The sequence below is a fragment of the Struthio camelus genome, chromosome 1 (genome assembly GCF_040807025.1).
Source record: "Struthio camelus isolate bStrCam1 chromosome 1, bStrCam1.hap1, whole genome shotgun sequence".
Classification (NCBI taxonomy): domain Eukaryota; kingdom Metazoa; phylum Chordata; class Aves; order Struthioniformes; family Struthionidae; genus Struthio; species Struthio camelus.
Window position 1 is genome coordinate 6,660,326 of NC_090942.1, and position 25,033 is coordinate 6,685,358.

Here is a 25,033-nt window from a genome sequence, read left to right on the forward strand (position 1 = left end):
GAAGAGTTTATCTAAACATATGTTAGGAATGGTTCAGATAGAGTTGATCCTGCCTGGGGCAAAAAAATGACCTCTTGATTTTCCTCCCATCTATTGTTTCTTTAATTCTCTGAAACATTAACGTGATAGTGCACAAAGGTTCAGCATTCAGAGTTGTGAAGCTGAATGCATTTGCTAATGATGTGCACAAGAGATAAGCAGGACACCGGCAGATGTCAGAATAATTTTTCTAGTTAAGGTTTACTGTGACGAACTTTTGACAGTACTAAATGGGAAGAATGATAGCAAACATAGCTTGAAATACCTACTCACACTGTTGCTGTTGATAACTGTCTAGCAAGCCAGATCTAAGTGACTTTGCGCATAAGACATATGAAGTGCCTGCTCATCACTTCTTCATAGTAAAACTGAGCATGAAAGAAAGAACAGGAATCCACACTGGCGATCATAACCCAACTACGTAAAATCAAAAGGTTTTGTTGTTGTTTTTTAACCTGCATTATTATATGAATTTGGGTCATTCTGCAATAGAAATAAGGAAGTCAAAATTTGTACTCTTTCCCTGTTACGAAGAATCGGTTGGTTAGATTGATTAGAGATGACTGGAGAATATTAAAAAACTAACAAAAATAATAATGGAGTAGGAGTGTATTCCTGCTCAGAATTCAAGATTATCACAACGTAATTTGTGCCATTTGAAACAGTCAGGGAAATGAAGTTCTGAAATATCCTCAACCAGAACATTTTGAGGTTACTGGTCATTTCATCATGTTCATTAGAAGGGTGATACCGCAGTACTCAGAAATAGGTGGCCTACTTTGAACTCCAGCAGACCACGCCAGCTGTCTGTACAATAAAGGCTCGTGTTCTAGTAAAGAGTTTCTTTCTCCTTGGGTAGCATCTATGCCATATTATTAGCCATCAGACGTATATTGAGCCATTCTTCCCTTCCAGACACGTAACATTTTAATCTGCCTTCTAGCCACTAGCAAATGTCCCCTGAAGCGTGGTTCTGTTGGTAGCCTTTACTTACGGCAGCACATTCCATTTCTCGGGGAACTTCATAGCATCAAATGAATAACATTGTCCGAGGCCAGGTAACTTCCAGATAGGAGCTTACCATATCTTTGAATCAACAAAGGTGTCACTTGCAGTCTTAACCATGATAACAAGCCAAAGAAAACCTATGTGCTCCAAGATGCCGGTGATTTGATATAAAAGATTCTGTCTTTCAAGTCAACAAAGAAGGAGTGTGTCCTCCTATATTCACGATACATTACACAACACTGCTAGGACTGCTGCTTTGTTTAAGATGAAGAAGCAAGACTGTCCTTTATTTACTTACCTGCCTAAAGTTTCAAGCAGAGGAGGCTGAGTTTATTTCCCATCTAAATATGCTTGTCTCATATCAATACAAAAGGATGGCTATATTTCCTCCAGCTGCACTTGTCTTTGCAAAGTGGATAATTGTGCCTCAGAGTTTCTAAACTGTGTTGTTCTTCAGGATGTAAACTGCTGCACAGATAACTAAAAAATTATCTACCTTCATGATTTAGGTTTGATTGTAAAGCAAAGGCAAATGCTTGCACAATGTTTTGAGGAGGGTAAGTTATTAGCAGAGTTTAAAGGTATTACTTGTTGGAACACAGCAGGGCAGACTCGACAATTTGAAATTACTATAAGCGTCACTAAATAAAGTAATGGGGTCAAATCTCTTGTGTGTCTAAACTAGTACAGGTCCGTAGAGTTTAACAGAGCTGTGCTAATTGCATCAGCAGAGAATTTGCCCTCTAGCTTCTTAAGGCCCGTCACAGACAAAATGCTTTGCACGCTGACATTTATTCTCAATTTGATATCCTTAGATGTGTTTGCTTGTGTTTATATATATATACACAGAGGCCAATGCAGGGATAGATCTGGTGCAGTTCTCTACCACTGGCGTGGCCACCAGCAATCTGTACGTTTTCTTTTTGAACTCTGGCACCTTGGAATAAGCTGGAATAGAACTAATAGCTGTGCCTTATGTCTCTGGGTCTAGAGAGATCTAAAATTCTTCTACTCATAGACGATGAACTCTGTCTGTGACTGAGGAGTGTGGGGAGAGTTGGGGGGGTTCTACTCCTGGAAAAAAAAAAAAAAACTATTGAACTACTTCTGCTGAGGAGCAGAAAAAAAGCAAGCAAACAAAACAATTCTAGGTACTGTGTATTAGGCCTGGATTCACCTTAGGCCCTTTCTCTACTTTTTCCATCCTTTTCTCTCTCTGCTTTATTTCTTACTCCAGCCTATAAGGATTTGACAGCACCACTGCCCTTTAGCAATGCTGCTCTACATGGGAGGGTAGCAAAATATTAGCTAGTTTAATGACACTCTCTGGGTCCCTGGAAGAGCAGAATTCATCATCATCACTTAAGAAAACACCTTGTCTCAAGCAGACAAGCTCAAGCAGGTTATTGCATCCACATCTATTATGAGGTTGCAGCGTCTACACTGAGGTTACCAAGAGTCAACATACATTTTACTACTACCTCACAGATAATTAATGCATTGAACCACAGTGCTTGCTAATTACCCATATCAGTAACCCCAGCACCTTAATGGAAAATATTGTCTGCCCAATGCACAGAAGCTCACATAGAATTAGTGTTGCATTGACGATGTTATAATTAAGGCTTGAAAGCACATTAATGGTTAGAAAGAAGAAATGATGCCATCCGATCCATTTTACTAGACTGTACTTTATCTGTCTCACTCCCTTTCTCCTGCTCTCCCTTCAAGTACAGGTCTAAGTGGGCTTTGTGGGTGTTACAACTTTGTGTCATGCAGTGATGTCCAAGCTGGTTTCATCTTGGAATCGTGAGATGATTAGATCATAGGCTAATTCAGGTCAGAAGGGATCTCACTGAGTGCAATCTCCTGCTCAAAGAAGGGTCAGCTGTGAGATCAGACCAGGTTCCTCAGGGCTTTAATGACTTTGGGTGGTAGAAACAAAGCAGTCAGGCGAGCATGACGCTCTGCATGGCTACTGGATTACTCCTGGCGATTACTGAGTATAATGCCACCATGCATCACTTTTGCTACCACATTTGCAGTATGTCTCAGTTAAAATGCATGATTATTTCTGAATGTATAATTATTTATGGTTTCCCAATCACCATCTATTTTCTAGTCTCTTTTCCATTATTAATTTGTTCCCTTGTTGGTCCTCTTAATTATTTTTTAATTCTCCTTATTATCCTATGAAAAGGAATCAGACTTCTGAGCGTGTTCTCGAACTTAATTTTGGCATTATCTATCTGCTTTGTGTTGTTCAGCACTCTGCCTAGGCCCTCTTTAGGAAAATTGTTTGGACTGAATGAACACCTTCAAGATTTGAAGATTTAGTGTCAGTAAACTTCACAGAAGCATCTGTATTTTTCAGCATTATCAAAACCTTGGAAGTCTGCAGCATGGTTTTGTAGTGACACAGTGGCTTCCTGAAACTCACAACTATACTCATGTGCAGGAGTTAGAAAAACTGCAGTACCCACCTCTTCAGTATTTTGATTCTTCTCTTCCTTACTGGACTCAGAAACCAGGCTGTAGGTTAAAAGATACAGAAAATGTTTTGAACATGTGAAAATCAATGCATAGGGCTGGATAGGGGAGATCCAAGGATTATGTAGCATGCTTCAGCTCATTCATAAAACCACTTGTTGGCCTGGCCTCAGGTCTTGGATATATAAAATGTGGTAGCATCTCAACCTTTATGTAAAGTAACTTCAGGCAAATGACAAACTCTTAGAAGCGCTCACAGTTTTGAAATCCTTACAATCTGGTTACTTAATCTCACTTTGGAGTGAGCAAAAAAACACTCTCTTGTGGTGAAAACTTCACGAAGCAATGAGAGATGCAATAAAGGCTTCGGAAATTGAGATCCCTAAGGACGCACACCCTCACTTCAAAGCACTGATGTGCAGATTGGCACAGGATGCAGATGGCTGCCCAGCGCAAGGGCATCTTCCCTGCTTAGATCTTCTAATTGAATGGCAGCTTCAGGATCAAGATTTAGGCATTGAAAACAGGACGCTGTTTTCAGCTGGGCATAGAAACGTACACCATAGCTGACCTTGTTTTGAGTAGGAGGGGGAACTAGATGACCTTCTAAAGTCCCTTCCAACCTAAATTTTCCTGTGATCCCATAATCATATAGAATATGAAAAAGAGGTCAGGTTTTGCATTTAATAAATATTCTTACATACTTAATTGTTAGCTTTGTTACTGTTGGTTTAAAGCTGTAGGAACTTGCTGAAGAAATTAACTACAAAACTGAAGCAACAGCCACAGAGAAGAAGCTATATAATTAAATTAACAACAAGCAAACATTGCTCTTGAACATCCAGGCCAAAAATACGACGTTTGTAAGGCAAATACAGTAAATCTATGTACATATTTTAGTGGATTAATGTATAATACAGGTGGATGACTGTTCTATGCTATGTTTTATTTGCTACGCTTAATGCATCATGTCTTACAGACCACAGAGAATTGCGCTGCTATATTAATTACATTTTTAAGTGATTTTCTAATCTTTGGACCATTTTAATATCTGACTATTGCAGAGAAACTGTATTAGAATTTCACACAGCGTTGCTATCTGAAAGAATTTAAATAGTAAGCAAAAGCTCTCAATTTTTTGTGTTCTTTCAGCCATTTATTTCTATTAGTATCAAAGTGCCTGTTTCACATTATGCAAACTGTCACTGGAAAAGCAAGTTGGAGAGTAGGTTAACTCTTACAGAAGAAATATATGCTATGATAACACTATCCTCTGTGGATGTGTTACACTTAAGACATTCACTTCGGTATAAATCAATCTTCATATGAAATAAAAGTGCTTTATTGTATTACAGCAAGATCCTAAAACACACTAGATGGATATTGTAGAATATATTCTGGGTGTTGCAGGTCAATTGTTGCTCTTTTTAAAGTAAAGGATGGAATTGTAGACAATGGTATCCAAAAGAACATTAAAATCTGATGTATACCCATAAAATCAATGACTATTTAGAATGAAGCTTGAAAACTTGATATAAAACACTGTCTTTATCCCATCAAGCTAGGCCTGCATCTTGTCCTATTGAGGGGATTTATGGAGACAGTATTGCAGTATCTTTAGATGAACGTGAATTCCCTTGCTCCTTTAGGTCTAAGACACATAGTGGAACATTATGACCTGCTGAGATTTTTTTTGTGCAGTAGCTAAGGTAATAAGTTATAATAGCTTCACTTACAGGGATATGGGAATTCTACCTGTGTTTCCGTTTAAGATTTTCTTTCCTTGTGAATAATAGAACCGTAGTATTAAAGTCTGTTTAGCAAAGCTAGGAATTAATTTGTTGTTAGATCTTGCTGGAAATTTTCCATCAATGTTCTTTCAGTAGAAAAAAAATGTTTTTGTAAAAATAAAAATTTCTTCTGGAAAAATCAACTCTTCTGGGAAACGCTTTTTCTCTCCTTAAAAACCTGGAAGCGTACATTTGGTATAAAAGCTATATTTCCTGATTTTTCTTTTCTTCAGAATTTCCCGCTCAGCTCTATATTACTAACTAATCCTTAAGTAGGGGGTTTCATCAGTAGCTTTCAAATCAGTACAAAGGAGAAAAATGTCATTGTTCCTATCGAACTGAAAGCACAGCAAGGTGGAGGAAGGAGATGCTAAGCGGCTTGCATTAATCACCCAGCATGCCCGCTGCAGCAGAACCCACCTCCCAAGCCCTGGGACAGTGTTATGCCTTCTATCACACAGCTCATCAGCACTTGGATGCAGGTTCTCTTGGAAAGGATCTCACTGAAATCCCCAGTCCAAAATACCTTTAAATATGGTTGGCTATGGATTTATATATGAGTGGTTCATTTGCTGTAGGAGCAACACAAGTCTCAGCTAAAAGAAATTTCCTTTCCTTCCTTCTCAGTTCATAAGCTTCTCAGTATTGGGAGCCAAAATATACGAATTTTTGTGCCTCAAATTTTTATTGTTTTACTTTGTAGCTCAGCAGACAGAGAAGAAGAGAGCAGGTGTGGAAGGCAGGGAAGAACAGTGGGGCTCCTTCAAGCCAGGAAAAAATACTCTCAGGCATGGGGAGAAAAAGAAAGAATAAGTTGCTTTGTGCTCCCAATGCCTACAGCAGAGGAGCTAAACTAGGCTCCCAACAGCAGTTATAGCCTCTTTCTCCATGCACCTCATTTTTTGCACAATAAGAGAGAGTGATACTTTGTCATGCTGTATTAAAGACAACTGTCTCCTGCGCTCCTTGCGGTTCTTTACGATTGTATAGTTAACCTAGTTATAGTCCTTAATATTTGCACAGCAACTGGTTCTTACTGCCTCAAAGCAGAAACTCGTTCTTTGTTCCTGTACTTCTCCTTATTGATCCAGTCGTTGACCTTGATTGCTGGTGACTGAGTCAGCAACAGGACTGCCAGATTCAAGGAGCTCTTCAAAGGGCTGTGTTTGACGCTTTGACCAGTTTGCGTTCTTCAGAGCCCTTGGGAGTCCACATGGTGTGACACATCTCAGGCCAATTAGAGAAAAAGGTACTGACCTACACAGTGAGCCAGCAGGGCACAAGGGGGAGCAAGGATCCATGAAGGTTTTACTGTCTTCCAGGAGTTTTCCAGGAGGAAAAAAAGCTTGGATCCAGTGGAGCGTGACTTACTGATGGTAGCTGCTCTTCCTCACTGGTGGAGGGACCTTTATAGGAAAGTCAGGCCCTGAAGGAGACTTCCAGGGAACCTACTGTGCATTTTTCCCAGAAGCCTGGAAACCTATCAGTGTTTGTTGAGACTGTCAGGGCAGTGCTCATTTCCTTTGATGCAGTTGAACGGCTTGCAGATAGATGTGAGTCACAGTTGTGACCAGAGTCCAAGTAGACGAAAAATACACCAGGAACTGAGATTTCCTGAATGAAGGCAAGAGAGTCCTATACTTCTATCATGCAGTATGATGTGTCTGTCGAAGAGTATCATTGGAAAGGCTATAGGATGCAGCCAGTTTGAACACCTGGGACGCTCCAGTGCATTAGAGGGCTTACAGATTGGGAGATGCAAAACTTCATGCTTTGACGCTTAAACATGCAGCGCTTTGTCTCAGGGCTTGCTTTCTCAGACTTACAGGAGGACAGAGTCACACACTAGAGCAGCATACTTAGATCACTCACATGCGTTCATTATATTACGGTAATATATAAAAACTTCAGCTGGAATAATCGTGCGACACAATAAGAGACAGTATGAGTCCCAAGCCACCTATCATTTAAATAGATAAAGGAATGGGAGAATGTAAATATTATCATTCCCATTGAGCAAATAGAGAGTTTGTCTCACTCAGGGGGGTCGGGCAGATTGAGGAAGAAAACCCAGATCTCCTGACTCCCAGGCCACGATCTGAACCACACAACCACACTTCCTCTCTTGACAGAGTTGCTGTTTGCGGGTTTTGATCAGCCCGTATTGCTTCCAGCATCTGTCCTTTATCCTTTCTGATTTCCATATCGCTATTAAATTTCCTATAGATGATGTAAAAGGTCAGGCAAAAAAGGAAAAAAAACACATGAAAACATGTCAAGAGAAATACCATCCCTTTCCTGAAAGCTTGTTGTAAAATAAATAAATAAAGTAGTATTAAAGAATGGGAAAACTACCAAGGGAGTCATAAAAAGTTAGCTTTAGGCCAGAGAAATGTTGCTTTTCATTTCTATATAGTACATGAGAATATTTTGTGGACTAACAGTGCATGAATAATGTTTTATTAAAATGTATATCTTTACAGCTTTATTTTATCAGGTCCTTCAAGGCTTGGCATAAAAAAGGTTTAACAAGTTTGACACATGCTGATTTAACATTTATACCACAAACTGAATCTGCTGCTTTGTAAGGGAAAATAGGCCAGCTTTCAAAATACAAACACTGTGAAGTATTCAAAGTGAAACAAAACAAAAGTGAGAAGTGGGAAGAAGAAAAAAAAAAAAGATGAAAAATGCAAGCCACAGTCTTTCCTACCCGCTGTGAACATATTTTGGACTTAGAGAATACATTGCATTAAACGTTACAGCACCTATGGTCTCAGCATCCACATTTCTTAGTATAATACGCACATGCAAAACTCATCCATTGTATTCAACTAAACAAAGTCAATAAGTTTTTTTCTCTTTTCTTTGCTGGGCATTTGATCAGACCCTTCATGAGCAATCTTAATGCTTTATGCTGCTAAACGTTTTGGTCAAAATAAAGTAACATTTCTGAGAATCTAGGAGCTTTAAAACTTTACGTTGTGATTATATAATCAGTTGCAGAAGGAGGTATTTTGGAAATCTCTTTGCCCAGCCTTAGTCTCCGCCATAGTAGAATGGTGCCCTAATATTGACTGGGGTTGTTAAGTTATATATTTAAAGGTTGATTTAGCAGTCAATAATATATGTACTGCCATAAACCCCAATATTTAGGGGAAAAATGACTTTTCCAGTTCCATGCTAAATGTGATCTAGATTCTTTTGATACTGAAATTCTTAGTTGAGACTCAGCTAAACCCTTAGCTAAACTGATTTTTACAGGAATTTTTTGTAATTTATTTAATAAGAACTTTTCTTTTTGTACAAGCACTGGGTAGCTGGAACATTTTGCAATTTTACATTTCCGTTATTAAAATTGCCAGATGGAGACCAGTTTAAATGATTTTTATTTCATTACTTCGTTTTTTTTGTATTTCTGCTTTTAAAGCAACCAGATGGGGGTTAGCTAAATTCTCTGAGCTACTTGTTTATAAAAATGGGCTGCAGAGAGAAATGTTTAAATCCATATACTAAGCTTGCTCATAGCAACTACAGCAGACAAAGGATGGGTGACATACATACACTTTGTGTTGCTAACTGTGCATCATCCTCATAGAGCTAATCGATAAACTAAGATGTGTGCCACTGTCCAATGAGGCTTTTATGCTCTATCTGCATCTCTGCATTTCCTATATTTCCTATATTTATTTTATTTCTTGATACAGCAGGGACCCACTCTACATAGTAACTGGATATGAATGTTACAGGAGGAGTTAGTTATATGGGATGCCTCTAATGCTATGTCTATAATAAATGCATTTTTTATGACATTTGTTTAAACTGGAGACGATTTTCCTGGCCTCTGTATTCCCTTTCTTTTGGAACTTCCAAACTTTCTATTACCTTAAAATCATTTCAGCAGCACTCGTTCCATGTTTGATTTGCATAGCAATTTTCCTGCCAATAATTTTTCAGCTTTGCAATATTTGAAAGCTACTTATAGAGGTTATTTCATTTTCCAGCAATATAAGTGGACACAGCCACCTTCTTCAGCAATCCAGGAGAAGGAACTGGTGAGGGTTGTCCCATTCTGCTGGAACTTCTACAGGATACACACTTTATAAAACCTGAGCCTCAAAAAGAAAAATTAACAAAGCTGGTTGCATTAAGTATACATCATGATTTTGATTAAACCAACAGACTTTTAGTTAAAAGGGTCTACTTGGAACAAATGCATATGGGAAATATATAAGAGAAATTCCGTAATTTATTTTTAAGCTTTGTGAAAGCATTCTTTGTTCTTTTAGAAAGGGAGCCCTTTGTAGTTTTAGCCAACAGTTTTTATCTTAACTGTGTCAACTACTATAACTCTTTTCTTAGCAGTCTTCGTAGGCAATATAATACTATAAGATGGGGGGAACATACTGTTTCTTGGGGTACTAGGCATGGTAACATTAACAGAAGTTTTAAGTAAAATTTTGTCCTTTTATGATATATTTGGTATGGGATAGATTCATACTTTCCTGAACAAATAGCATAACTCTATACAACAATTGCCAATTTTTCCCCATTGTGTGTTTTATTGCTGGGTGATTCAAAACTGAAAAAATGCTGAATGGTCCTAGGAAAAAAATGGTTAGATTGTGTAATGGGGCTAACGGAAAGTGATAATTGGGGGAGCTATAACAGTTGGAAATTTTCTAGGCTTGTCATAAAGGAACAAATGATAATTTTGACTGCTTTGCAGTAATTTTTACGAGAGAAGATTTATATAGCAGCAGAAATCAGAAAAATGAAGAAACTATATTGGGATTTTTATACAAATTTGCAAGCTCTGCAAATCTACATTTTCTGGTGACACATTAGCCTGCTTGTTCCGTTACCTCTCCTATGAATTTCCACTTTAAATTTAACTTCTAAATCCTTTGTGAACATAGTCAGGTAGTGTGAGAGCAGGAGAGCACTGTGGACTTATACAGCACTTTCTAACTGATGTTGTCTGTTCCATGGCAAATTTCCCTTCGCTTCAATGGCAGTGGCTCCTCTTACAGATCAAATTTAATATCATTGCCTTCATCATGTGGACCTCTTCATGATGTCATCTTCTTTAATTGAATGTGAGTCTTCTTTCCCATTTCTCCACCTCGCAGAAATTAGGGTTAGCCATTGAAAACACTCATTGATATAAAATCAGCTGATAGCTGCTGATTAGCGTGTTCGAGGAAGGACTGCCGAGCAAGTTGTTTTGCTTTGTTTTCTGCTAGGCATTGCAGGCGGCCCAAGTCTTCTCTGCAGGCCGTGGCTCCCACCGAGCTGTCCAGATGGTCTGGCTCAGAACCTCTTTCCTTTCATGTGAGGTGGGGAGGTGGTGGGGGAAAGTTTGCGTCTGGCTCAAATGACTCATCCCCTCGGATCCCTGGGCCTCAGCTGTTGTGTTATCCTCGGCAGAGCCCGACGCGTCCCTTCCACCACTGTTTCTTTTTGACAAGCTGATCACCAGCTCATGCTCCCTGTGGCCTGGAACGAGACAAGGGAGCAGATGTTGTCGCCCTACTAACTCTACTAGGTAAGATAATCCGCAGAGCACACATCAGGACGGCTCTGTCTGGCTGCAGCGCTGTGGCAAAAAGCACAGCAGAAACGTCAGTGCTTTCGGCACTCTGGAAAAAGGCCAGATTTCCAAGTTCGCAAAGTGACTGAGATGTATTGGAGGTCTGTCTCACCCTGTTCTCCACGAGACAGCTGGCTGTACCTGGGCTCTGGACTAGCTGAAAGCTATCTCTCTGCAGCTAGCACAGCCTGACCCTGAGCTAATAAGCCATACAGCACAATGCTAACTTTTCAGTCAAATAATCGCTGGAGCAGGCAAGAGGGCTTTAAACTAGCTAGGAGGGTACTCTGAGGGCCTCAGCATTGCAAACTCAAAATCAGTGTTCAATACAGAACCCGTGCAACAATGCGTGTGAAATTAATACATTTTCTAATGATTACATGGCAGTGCTAGTCCTGTGAGTCAAAATCAAGAAAATTTATACCGAAAAATCTGATATAGTTATCTTGCTGAAAATCAGATCATTTGAATGATCAGAAATGTAGCATGTCTATTCATAACCAATTTTAAACAGGTGGAATGGGCAAGAAAAGATGGTTGGAGAGGATTTTAGCATCATAGGATAATTCGGGTTCAAAGGGACCTTTAGAAGGTATCTAGTCGAACTTGCTGCTAAAAGCTCTGAGGCCAGACCAGGTTAATCAGAGAGAGGAGTCTGCATAAAGTATACCTGCTAAATTTCTTGAAAGCGAGATAGAGTTTGTGGAAATAGTGTAGGAGATGCCCAGAACCCCTGTGCGTTGGAGCTCTGTGCATGTTCATAGGACCATACAAGTAGTTAGTACTAAAAGTACTAAGCTGTGTTATTCCATAAGTACCTGTCAGTAATACATGGAGAAGAAACAGGGTGTTGTGGGAGACTTCAGCTTGTCAGACACCGCTACTGATTCCATGCCGCTGGTAGTAAAATATCGATGATGGCTTGCTTGTTTGTGTGTTTGTTTTAAATAAAGTAGTTTCAAACATAAATGATATAGTTCTCAATGCAAAATACGTCGATTCTGGACTTCATTGTGTTGGATAAAGATGAATTTGTCACTAGACTGGAAGTTAGTGATTGCTTAAGGATGAATGATCATGACGTGATTGCATTCAGTACAGCAAAATGAGTACTTCCTTGCTAGTCATACACCTTCTGATGCTTTAAAAGAGAGAATTTTCCAAAGGATGAAAATCATGAATGAAACATTGGGAAATATGAAGTTCTTTATTCACAGTTTATTAGATTATCATAGTTCCGCAGTCAGGAAAAAGGACACCTTCGGCTAAAAGTTTATGCCGTCTCAGTGGCATGGACAGCAATTATAGGTGTGTAGAGATATGCAGAGAGAACATGAAAAGGGGGGAAATAGATGTAAATGAAAAGTTACGAAATATATAGGGTTGTGCTAGAGACGCCTGAGGCATGGGGTGGAGGGGGTACCTACAGCTGACAGGAGTAAGAGCAAGTGGAAGAAACTGATGGCGTGCCAGGAACAAAAAGCATGCTAAGCATGCTCTAGCACAACTTCCATCTGAACCTGAGAAAAAACTTCTTCACTGTGAGGGTGACAGAGCATTGGAACAGGTTGCCCAGAGAGGTGGTGGAGTCTCCTTCCCTGGAGATATTCAAAACCCGTCTGGATGTGATCCTGGGCAATATGCTCTAGGTGACCCTGCTTGAACAGGGAGGTTGGACTAGATGATCTCCAGAGGTCCCATCCAACCCAAACGATTCTGTGATTCTGTAAGCAGTGCTATAGCTCAGGGGATTGTGAACATTTTTTGCCACATACTAGTATTGTTTCTCTGAAGGCAGCAACAGTTTTTGGCTCTGGAACAGATCGTTTACTTGAAAGTGGTTCTTATATCACATTTGGGAACTCCTGCCTTTAGGAACCTTTGTCTTGCATTATTGAAAATGGCATAATTTCTAAAAACTCAGTGTATTTTTCATTCACTAGTTCATTTTTTCAATGTTTTTTTTCTTAATTATATTTGGTGGAGATAGTTTCAGTTGCAGTTTCATTCACCTTCAATCTGTATTTTTACTTCTATGGTTCTAAAGCCTTTGGTAATCATTCAAAGAGTATCCATACACACACTGAACACAGCTCTGAATTTCATCTCTCAGCTATAGACGATAGCTCCCAATAAATCCACAACCAGTGCTTGTAGATAGGGGAACACTTTTCTTTTCTCCTCCCCTGAGCAGAGCTCCAGAATAAATCGTGATTCTCAACACTTCGTTGGTCTTGGTAAAGTTATCCTTACTGCCAGGTTCAAGGGCTGATGAAGTTATAACTACTATTTCTCCATTCCTGTGCCAGAATTTAGAGCAGCTGGAGCAGAAATTAAAGAATCTGTAGCATATTCACGCTTAGGGGTTGCATTTCAATTCCAGGTATCTAAAAGCTGTTCTGTTGTCCAGGCCAAGACAGCTTCCAACAACAGTAATTTTGCTAGGACATGACTTTGAACAGCGACAGACACATCAGTTCAGGTGGTTTTGCTCATGGTTGTCATCTCTGACAGCGGGGTAGACTAGCCAGACGGGAGCTGGGAAGTAGCAATTTGCCTCAGGAAGAGCTGGCAAACTTTCGCCACGTATGAGTGGGGATAAAAAGTGGCATCCGGCTGCAGACTATCCTAAAATAGTTTACAGACCAGGAGTGGCATTCATACCACCTTCTGGTATGAACTCCTTGATAGACAGAGATAAAGTTGTTAACAGCGGTGCAGATAAAGACAGAGGTGAGCAATACATTTTTCTCTTCCATGGGAGATATTTAGATTCTGTGTTTGAAAAGTAGCAGGATGATTTGCTCACATCCTCTCGGGATAATGGAATGTGTTTCAAATTCATTAAAAGCTTAGGCTGCTAGAAACATCTCATTGGAATGGACTATTTTAAATGAGTAGGCTTGGTTAATCTGCATTGAAAGGGAAATTTTACTGGGCTATGATCCTGTTAACGCTGTATCAGTGTTCAAAAAAGGGCAGGTGCTCTGCCCCACATACTTGCTGGCTGCTCAGTCTATCCGCATAGGCAAAATAACAGAAAAGACACAGAGCATTTGGCTGAAAAATATTTGACTGATAGGAACGTAATTAACAAAAGTCAGGAATTCCATCAAAAAAATCTAGTTTCATTTCTTTATGACCTTACAAGGGAAAAGTAACAACCTACCTTTAGTACTCTTAGACTGAGTTTAGTCTCTTCACTTAATACTCCTTGGCATTGTGGCACTCTTCATTACCAGTAAGCCTCAAGTTAAATGGATGGAGGACTGGCCAATTAACATATCAGAGCAGGCCTCAGCGGGATGTTTGTTTTTGGAGACAAGTAGTAGGCCCAGTCTTTCCATCACTAATGTCAACATTAAGCATGAACCCATTATCGGCATCATGGAACGAACATGAATTTTAGTTGCAGTGTACATCCTTTGAAAAGAAGGGTGAAACTTTCAACAAGGTCGAGAGAGAGAGAGAGATGCGATTCAAGTACTGGGGGTGATGTTTAAGTTGTTCAAGTTAGCAATACAGAGTTCATTCTTCTCAGGAAGATTTCACCTTTTTTTCGTTTGTGGAGCTGTATAAATGTTCATGAGAGGCACACCAAAAAAACAGTCTTCCATAGCAGATTAAGGCCTAGTAGCAATTAGTTCACGTTCTGTTTACTTTCAGAGCATCCTCTGGAGTCATTCATGAACTCCCCCCCCCCGGTATTTGAAAAAAGAAGAAAAAGATTTAGAGGTATCTAAAAGCAGCCTGGGAAGTGAATAGACACCTATTTCTGCAAGAGGAAAATATTGACTCTTAAAAAGTTTTTCAAGCTACTGGATAAGGAATAATTATTCCTGGATAAGGAATTTCTCATCTGGAGAGAAGGTGCAAACTAAACAAGAGCTGTATAAACCAGACAAACAAACTGTTACAAAAATTATCAGTGTCTTCTCCTCCCTCAGATGGAGACTGAATGCCTTCCTGGATGATGTGGAACAGCCAAGTGCCACTTGCAGTTTAGTCCTCTGCCAACTCCATTCATCAGACAGGGGCAACTGAGTGAAACCTAAGAAGGCCACACAAGATGATCTACTGATATCTTCTGGCCTAAAGCACCAGGAACATAGGTTTTTCCTCCCTTGGAGCCGAACAAAGTATCCCAAGGACACTGAGCTGTTAGCAACCAGCTTAATCCGTGCTTCAAGTACTCCGCCTGCACCAGCTCATACAGCTTCCAGAGAAGTAGTGATTTCATCCAGCTTCCGGAAAATTTGTGATTTGTAATTGCTCAAGCCTATAACAATTGAAAGTATCCAAATGGTAAAATAAGGATATTTTTCTTGCTGCTCTGTAAGCCAAACCATACAACATGCAGCTTTCAAGACATCCAGTGTCTAGAGGGCAGTGTCATGTTCTAGGAAGCTGATTCTAGTCATCTAACTCTTATTGCAATTTTTATTGGTTGGAATCTGTCAGATGAGGCAATGAATGTTTATGCCTGAGGTTTAGAAAGTAATAAAAATGTTTTATTTCCAACATGGGGACCTGTGCTTGTCTTTATTGGAATCACAGCCCAGGCCTTGTCTGGAAGAAAAATCACTACAGTGCTTCGGCTTTTGTAGATGAGGTCAGCAAGACAGAAAAGTGTGACATGAGATTTTGGACATTTTTGAATGGAAGGAAAAGATCTCTTGTAAACAAACTGTATGTGTGCATATGAGATGTGCACACAGATAACGTAATTTGGGCTACAGTACCTGTTACTGCTTTGAAAAGTTATAAAACTTTCATGAAGAGAAGTAGAAAGTAAAGGAATAGCCAACATGGGAAGGAATGAACAATTAAATGAAGCTTTTCTTGAAACAAGCAGTTCTCAGAAGCAGAAAGAATGTGGTACTTTTTTCACAAATAATAAAACAAAGTTTATTTATATGATAAGGGGAAGTGATTGAACTTAATAAGTAAGCAAAAACATATGCTTTCCCTTCTTTCTCCTGATTTAGCAAAGGGACATTTTTGGTGAACTTTTTATATGGATGATAGTACTTTAGATCTGACTTTAATTCCAGCTTTCTATTGATGAAGTAATAGTGTTATGAAGTTCCCTTATACACTGTTTTCAGAGGAATAACATGGTTATTGTTTTTTGTAGAGACAGCAACAGCTTTTTCCAGTGTCATCCACGGTGCTCTGTCCAGATGTACACACACACCTGTACAGGGGCTTATAGGTGTTTGCGCATATGTATGTGGATAAGCACTTAGACTCAAAGGCCCCAGGGGAGTTACATGCTCAGAATCAGGACACTTAATTGTTTTTTTGTGCCTATAAAAATCTTCTACCAGCTGTGATGGCGAAAAATAGTCTCTTCCATTTTGTCATGTTTCTCTGTGCTTGTAATAGGAAGGGAAGATGAAACGGTGTCATTTCCAGCAAGTCTGGCAGATCTTGAATCCTGGCCAGCGTCATGCATGAACCCAGTCTGTGCTGTTACAGTTCATACAGGGGTTAAGAGGATGCTCCTCCCTGCCTTTATAGGAAATGTATATATGATTGCTCAAGCATCTAGCACATTTTCTCTTTCTCTGCTTCTGCGTTTACATCCTTAGTTCAACAGCAAAGCATTCGCTCCCATTGGTGACCAAGAGTCTCTTCCTCTGTTTAAAGGTTATAAGCTACACGTGCAAGCTATGTGCTTGTGGCCGATACTTTCAAAATCATGTGCCTGAATTTAGTTGCTTAAATATGAAGCTCAGAAACGTAAGATTTATTTCAACATTTGCTTAATTCCATTATCATTCCCTTTTGCTCTTTTCCTCTTATATCTCCCTAAAGTCTTTGAAGCTTCTAAGTTATTTTCATTTTAAAGGATATGATGGAAGGTGACCATCATTTAAAGCTTCAGGGGGTTCTCATTTCGCCGTGGTAAATCTTAAATTTTTGAAATGGTAGAAGCCATCTGTCTCAACAGATCATGTTCTTTTACACTGAATGACGAACTAGTATTTCAGTTGATATAGACTTAAAACAATCTTGGAAAGAGAATTTCGTAAAGCTGCCAATTTGTGTGTCTTCTACTAAACTCCCAGTGTTCTACTCTGTGCCTTGCTGGGGTGGTATCTATCCCTCCCAGATGGGAAAGTAGGACACAGATTAAAAAATGGTTTTCTCAAAGTCAGGAAGAAAGGCTAAGAGGAATTAACGGAATATCTCCATCTAGTCCCTTACCAATAACCGACCTTTTCTCTGAACTTTTGCAGCAGATAGAAAACCAGAGGTAGATTTTTAAAGAATCTGTTAAAGACACATATGGATTTGGGGCCACTAATTGTCCTTTGGAATTTTTTTCCTAAACGTTTTAAAGTTTGCATTCAGCGTAATTTAATTAACTTAGACTTATACTTCAGCACCGCACAAGATGGAATCCAGACTGTATAAATGCAGCTGTGGTCAATGTGAAAACATGGCCTTCGCAACAAAGTGCTTATTAACGTCATTACTGAAGTTTTTGTTTTCTGGACTATGTCATGGAGGCAGCCTGAACAATGACCTTTTCATAAGGATTCACAAGGACCTCTTGATGCTCCCTGTCTGACCTGACACGGAAAGAATGGAAATGAAAAGACAGACAGTATCTGCTTTGGCATTTCAAGTCTCAATTGGCACTGGAAGGGTTAACAGCTGCTATTTTTCTCTGCACCAAATTTGACCCATGACTCCCCTGAATGGAATGAAAGGAACAGATTGGGGTGTGCAACTAGCTCTTTTTGAAAATGTCTGGCAAATACAAGGAGCTTTTCTTCCCTTTCATTCTTTTAGGCACGGAAGGGCAACCCCTGCATGGGACTGCAAAAGCGCTCTTGCTCTGCAGGCAATGAAGCAACTCTCCTGCTACTCCATACAGAGAAGTTTAGAGCAGGACGTAAATGTTTGGCTCATGTATCATTTAAAGTAAACTACAAACACCTAAAAACAATTAGGATGATGGGAGTTTGGGGAAGACTGTCTCTTCCGAGAGACTGGAAAGCATTTCTCCCATAATAAAGTATGCTGTAATAGTCACTTTCTGCTAGGTGAATAGGCACAAAACACATCTTTGTTCGTAAGGCTTTTTATTGTAGCGGTTGTCATGAGCAAAACCTGAAAGTACTTGAAAATCCATTAAAATCACAATCCATATAATAAAAATGCCATCTCTTGAAAGTTTGTCTCTGCAGACTTTGTAAAAGTGAGAAGTTGATATGTATGAGACGCATTTATGTAATTTAAGATTAATGATTAACCGTTAAAGCACGGGCTTTGTACAATCAAGCCTGCTGTTTAGCAAAGAAACAAAACCCTTAAATCGCTGCAGCTGCTGGATGAAGCCAGCTTCTAAGTTGCTCCGTGAGATAAGATGCTCTGAATCCCCCACTCTTTGGCCATTGACTGGCTGTGAATTAGCGATTACTGACTGTCTCCAGGGTGTTTTGGTTACAGTACTCTTTCCCAAAGGATAATTGTCTTTTGGATTTGTGCCTGCTTTTTCTACAGTTGTGCTCAGGCGCTGGTGCATGACTTTGTGCATTTCTTAAATTTCGGACTTGCAATTTGTTGTCTCCCAGATCATGCATTTCATCAAGGGAGAAAGGACTTGCTGTAGAGATTTGTAATACTTGGGTTTACTCATAGCAGTTGGAGTATCAGGATATTTTTTTTCATAACAGAATTATTAAATTCAGCTGGATTTTATCACATATCTAGGCCACGAACGAGTGCTTGAACTCCCAAGTTTAAGCAGCGTCTTGCCAACTTTAAAACATTTGGCTGGTCAGCAGCAAAGGAAAAGCTGCTTCTAAAGTGCTGGAATGCATTTCCAATTAGTCATTACATTGCTTAAAAGGAGAGGCATTAGGCACCGGGAGGAGAGGAAGGGGGCTGGACGCGAAGGCGGGAGGGACAGCAGGAGAAGGGCAGGAGAAGAGCCTTTATCAGACCACAACAGCCTGCCCCGAAGTTTGAGGCCACCCTTTAATAGATAAGCTTTTGTTTTACAACAGGCTTCCCAGGGAGGGGGGGGGTGGTTCATGGTAAAGGAGCCCCGTGTTCTTTTCGAATAACTTAATATTGCTTTGTATGGAGAGCAATGGAGACAAGACGATGAGGGTTGGAAAATATGAAGATGCTAGAAGGTTACTTCGTGGCCTATGATTGCCTGATAACCTGGCTGCTGGGCATCCTGACTATAAAGTTATGCTTTGGCAGAACTTCCTCGGCTGCTAAAATATTTTGAATGAGATAACACCCTTGAAAGAGGATTGAATAACTGCCCCAAATAGCTAACTACTTTTGGTTTGCTTTCCTGTCTGATGCTATGAAGTCCTAAGCCCAATAGGCTCCTGGTAAAGAAACATCTGGGAATAAAAGAATCTCCTTATGACTTCAAATCATCTCGCTTTTGCTCAGTAGCCATCATTGCTTGTACTTTTTTTTAAATGCTTTGTCCTGTACTTGACCTTCAAATATTTGTAGCTAGCTGAACTGGAACTTTTTTGACTACACAGCTGTCTAAACTAAGGCTGATGACATTGCTAAGAGATCCTTTTGTGCATGTGCGCATATATCCAAATACTGCTTTCAAAAGCATATATATATATTTACTTTAACATGACTCAAAATCTTGAAGGCTTGTACTTCTTTATCATATTAATTGAGCAATGCTCAGCTCTCACTGGTGGTGCAGTCAGGACGTGTTGCCACAGGAGAGCCCCAAGTTATACAACAAGCTGCTTTTCAGCAGGTAGAGAAACTTTCAGAGCTGTTGCCTGCTGGCTCGCTGCAGCAAATTTGCCTAAGTAATATTTTACAGATGTGCTCTCTGTTTCTTGGCAAAAGAGCTAAAGATCATAGGCGATTTCTTCACTTCAAGCATAAAAATGAAAGTTTTCAAGACAAAGTCTTAAACCACAACAGAAGAACAATTTAGCCAAAGGACGGGTGGGAGTGCCGCTAGCCAAGCACAAGAGTGAAAATAATTTTATAGTGTTTTTGTTGTTTCTGTTTGCTTTGTTTTCTCCCACTATAGCTACATGCTGTATAAAATACATGAGGCTGTTTTGGAAAATCCATTGCCTGTTGCAAGTTTCTCTGTGCTAAACTTAATCTTCTCATTTTATTTTTAGAAAGCTTATAGTTGCTTTTTTCAGCATTGTAGAAAAGCTGGCAAAATGCCAGCCAGGTCCAGTGAAATGGAGACTTGTGTTTTTTTTTTCCAGAGATGAAAAGTTTGAGAAGAAAACAATAAAAATAATGGTAAATAATTGCAAATGGGAAAGGAATAAGAGTCTTCACTCTTCCAGTATTGTTTTCATGTAGATACATCGGAAGAAAATAATGGAATGTTTCCAGAAGGAAAGCAGCAAGTTATGCAAAAATGTTTCTACAGAAAGTATAAAATATACTTTTTAGAGATAAAATTCTGGAAACGGAGACGGCTTGTGGAGTTAATGGATGAATAGAGTAAGAGATGCCCAGAGTCTCCATGCGGCGGAGCAAGGTTTGGCACTGATGTGAAGGGGGAACAGCGGATAAGTTGTTCCTCCTGGCCTTGGTTTCTCACTCTGTGTCAAGGGAAATAGTGGTCCTCCACCTCGTGTGTCTAGTCCTTGAGACCTTGAGACCTGGGGATGCACGAACGTCCAGTCCTAGCGCAAAGGACCTAAAGCAGACTTGTCCAGTCCTTGCAGTCCAGACCCACTCCTGAACCGGTACAGAAATTGAAAACAGTCAGATCCACCCCTAAGCAAGGTATAAATCTCATTCCTTCCTTCTCCTCTTGATGCACCGCAGTGAGCAGACACGATGTGACAAGGACCTAAAGCAGACTTGCCCGGGGGCATGAGCTGATGGGATATTTTGAGGGTTTTTTGCTTTGCTTGAAGGTTTTGCTATTTTGAGCCTGGTCATTGATGCGAAATATTCAGTGAGAGGTTTGCATGGGAAAATATGTGAATATAGCTCAAATATAAGTGAACGTAAGAGTGAGGTAGAGAGGAAAGAGACCAGGCAGCCTGTTCTGACCAGTCATGCTCTCCCCAGCCTCGAGCGGGAGATTAACATGTTTAATGGTGGTTTACATTATTGTGGGAAGAAGGGAAGAGACACTGGCTAACCTCTTTCTAATTGTTTCCCAAGCCAAAAATAAAGGTTTCTTCCACTCCACAAAACCCTATGACAAGTGGCCACTGAATTTTGGTTTCCACTGCCAGGCAATCAGCCTACCTACTGTAGGTAAATAAATATATGGCCCCCAAAGTGTCTGGAGGAGGAGATGACCTTCCTTTCCGTTTCCATTTGCCTGAGCTCTGCTATCTCCTGGCTGCTCTCTGCCATACAAAACGGTCACAGGGTCTCTTGGGAGCATTGGGAGGCTTAAAGCCTTAAAGTGGGAAGACTTAAAATAGTCTCTAAACTTTATTATGCTTTATTACACTGCTGAGCGTGCCTGGTGTCACATACTGCTGTTATGTGAGCACCATATTATCCCTGCTTTTTAATATATAAAGGTTGTTTTAAACTTTTTTTTTTGAGAACGGATGGCAGAGAGGAACTAGCAGCATATGCCTATTGTATAAATAGCAAAGTGGAAGTATCTGTCATTTGGGGTAGTTTGGGCCTGGCTGAGCACTTGTTAAGATACGGTTTGGGTTTTATTCCAGAATTTTAATTTGGGATTTTTCCAGAAATCCCAGTCAATTGGTGGAGCTCAAGGAGAGGGTTCAATCATTCGCAGGATGAATGGAAAACATTTGGAGGGGGAAAAAATGCAAAACAGAACATTCAAATGCAGAGAAATCAGTGTCAAAAAGCATTTGAAAAATAGAAAAGAAGCCACTCGTGTAGATTTTTTTTTCTAAATAAAAACACACCAGCAGAGCAGTTGCACAACTTTTCAGATCACCGCAGCGAGCTGGGGGACGCTCTACTCTTTAATTTTCAAGTAGCAACAAAAAGAAGAAACGGATTTAATGGAACTAAATAGCCACCTCTCCCCCTTTCAAACACCTGAAAGGGCTTCTTCTGCCTTTGCATTATTAGGCTTTTTATTAATCTATCGCAATAGCGGTTTTGCCATAAACTGGACCACCTTCAGTCATAGCTTCAGTGCACGAGTCTAGTAGATTAAAAAAAAAAAGGAGAGAGAGAGAGGATGCTGCATTCAGGATGCAGCAGCTCAGGTTGTGAATTGCTTTTAGAAAGGGTTTGTGTGTGTGGTTGTGTGTTCAGAAGGGATGAGGGGCAGGGGGAGGAGGGAAGCGAGGCAGAGGAGTTGCATTAAAAGTCCCTCCTTTAAAAGTGCCGCGCTCTGAGCCGTCCAGAGTGGGGAAAAGGGGGACACCCCAACAACCCTCCAGGAAAACGATATATATATATATATAAAATAAAAAAATAAAAATAAAAGCAAACCTCAGAGGTGGGAAAAAAATACCCCAGAGGAGGAGGCTGCAGCTTGCAGTAAGCTGTAAATGATTGCTGGCAAAGCCCGGAGGCTTCAAGGCTGATCTGTGCCGGTGCCAAGAGCGAGCCACGGCGGCCCGTGTTAATAAAGAGAGATTTAAGCGAGGGCTGCGCCCGGACTAAAGCGGGCTACCGAAAAGGTCAGATGTGATCAGTCGGCGCAGCTTTACAAGGCAGCGGGAGAGAAATGCAAGTGGGGCTGCGAAGCGCTCCAGCGCGGGGTTGATTTTGGGGGTGGAGAGAAAGCCGGGACAAGTGCTTACCAGGCTGGGAAGTGGGAAGAGCCACACAACGCCGGGTGCGCTGTCACTCCGCCCCGAGGAGAGGACTTGCTGCTTCTTGCGGTCCGCCTGCCCCGCCGTGGGTCGGCTTTTAGCCTCCCCCCACCTTACTTTGTTTTAATTGTTTTTATTAATACAATGGTGTCTATAATCTCTGACCTGGATCCTCTGAAAAGCTGGAAAGTTTTAAGGTAGGCCTGTGTTTTCTTCTGTTTGGTACAGTCCCTTTTTTTTTCTTTCTTCCTTTTTTTTTTTTTTTCGGTTTTACCCCTAAATTAACTGGAGCTTGAGTTATAATCGAAATGCGAGCCCTGGGCTTAAGGAGCAGAGGAGTTTGTGGTAATTAGAGCCTTTTAAGATACGGAAAACCTTTAAGCAGATGTTTAGAGAGACCCGAGGGAGATTTCTAAAATATACTTCTTGGTGTTACAGTGCAGTGTGGATGATTTTTTTTTTTTTTTTCCAAAAGAGAGATTGCTCTGTAAATTAAAGTTAACAATAAGGCTAACACTAGTTGAAGCTGCAGCAGCATTAACTCTCTGCTTTCATCGCTTTGCCTTGTAGGGGGATATGTGGAAAACTTTCAAGTAGCAAAAAGCAGCGTGAGAGTTGATCAGGGAGGGAAAAATATTCTGGGAGGGAAAAGGAGGAGAAATGTATTTGTTTCGTTTTGTTGTTGAATCCTTGCACAGTTTATTGTCCTTCTAAGGCACATGCTGGATACTTAATAGCTGTTACTGATTTTACCCTGACATTTTTTTTCTTTTAATAATGAAAAATAGCAATTCGAACCGGTAAATAGATCGGGGCGGGTTGGGGGGTGGGGGGGGTGGGGGGGGAGAGATGATCGCTGCTGCAGCTATTGAAACTCCACGGTGTTAAATGACCAGGCTTAAGGCTGCTCTAATTGCCTGGCTTTGCCTACGGAGAATCTTGAGACATAAAAAGTTTGCTGATGGCTTGCAGGAACTTCACTAAAACATTTGAAACATCTGGGAATATAGCTGGTGAAATTAGTTAACCACAAAGTTTATTTTCCTCAACTCTCTTACAAAACATGAGGCTGCACGTAATGTGTTTAGGATGTCATTGCTTTCAAAAGGAGTGAAGTGCAGGGATTTATTATTATTATTATTATTGTAATAATGCTGTAGTATACTTGAGCTTCTTGCTACAGTCTTCTGAGGAACTTAATGTGTCTTGAGCTGAGAGTGAAACTGCTGGACCTTTCCAAAGCCAAACCATATAGCTTAATTACGCTGACAGATTTTTCTCATGTTTGCAGAGCATTGAATTTCATCTCTTCTTCACAACCTTTACTTTTCTCTGCCCCTCTTCTGAGTCCGTGCGTAGAAATGTGGACTAAGATACTTTACGCTCGTCTGCGGTGTGAGAAGCGGCACAGCAGCTTCGTACTGCAAGTTCGGTGTTGTTTTTTCTTTTTTTTTTTTTTAAATCACTTAGGACTGTCGGTACAAATAAAAGCACACTGTATCCCCCCCTAAGCTAATAACGCTGAGCCCTTTAAATTGCAAGGCTTCGGTGTAGGTGTTGGCTCGGCTGTGATAGGGGAGGCGAGGGAAGGCTGGCAGGCAGGTGGGTGGCTCATGCCGGGGATGCTCCCGGTGCGGACCCGGCAGAGCAGAGCTGCCACCACCGGAGTTAGCTAAAAAGTTGTTGTCCTTCCCCGACATCGTTTCTAATCGCTCTGCTTGTCAAGTCAGGTGACAGCGAGGTTTTTTTTCTTTTTTCTTTTTTCTTTTTTCTTTTTTCTTTTTTTTTTTAAACCGGACTGAGGGATGGCCCAGGGGACTTCAGAGCTGGGGTTGCAGGGACTATTGCCCTCTGAGAGAATCCTGCTTTCCTGGGGAAATTACATATTTATATGATTGCAGCAGAGATATTCCCCCCCTCCTTTTTTTTTTTTTTCTATCTCCTCCCAAAGTATGACTGAAGTTTCCCAACTCTGTGAAGTTATTTTAATTTCTGGAGATTACAGCTGCGCGGAAAGAGTAGGTCGACGAGGTGATGAAATCAATTTACTATACATTTCCTTCCTCATATACTGGGTATATTTACAGTAGCAAACGCTGTACGTGCTTGACATTGTGCACATTAGCTACAGGATGCAGAGGGTTAAAAGGTGTGAAAAGACAGTATGCAATATAAGCTGGTAAATGATACTCCAAGAAATCACTAGAAGTCAATATGCAAGTAATATGGCTTGTGATTATTAGGCTGTAATGCCAAATCTACACATTCGCATGTGTTTTCTTACCCATTTTACTGTCTCCTCTTCACACCAGTTTCCAACATCACAGTTTAGTGCCTCTGAGTTTACTGTTTTTAAT

General features: G+C 40.4%; 1 protein-coding gene across 15 annotated transcripts in view; it reads left to right on the forward strand.

Annotated features, from left to right (window-relative positions):
- The first annotated feature begins 22,663 nt into the window (after window positions 1-22,663).
- CELF2 (CUGBP Elav-like family member 2) overlaps window positions 22,664-25,033 on the forward strand; it is a 354,164-nt gene continuing 351,794 nt past the window's right edge. For 10 of the 15 annotated variants that reach the window (XM_068907414.1, XM_068909757.1, XM_068909672.1 and 7 more), the window contains exon 1: window positions 22,693-22,873. Coding sequence is in view for 7 of the 15 variants with exons in the window: in XM_068907720.1 (XP_068763821.1) it covers window positions 22,821-22,873 (53 nt within the window). In the remaining 8 variants the exon portion in view is untranslated. Of the gene's footprint in view, window positions 22,874-22,954; window positions 23,022-25,033 lie in introns of those variants that run through there. The other 5 variants (XM_068908455.1, XM_068909155.1, XM_068907200.1 and 2 more) reach the window with 5 other exon arrangements.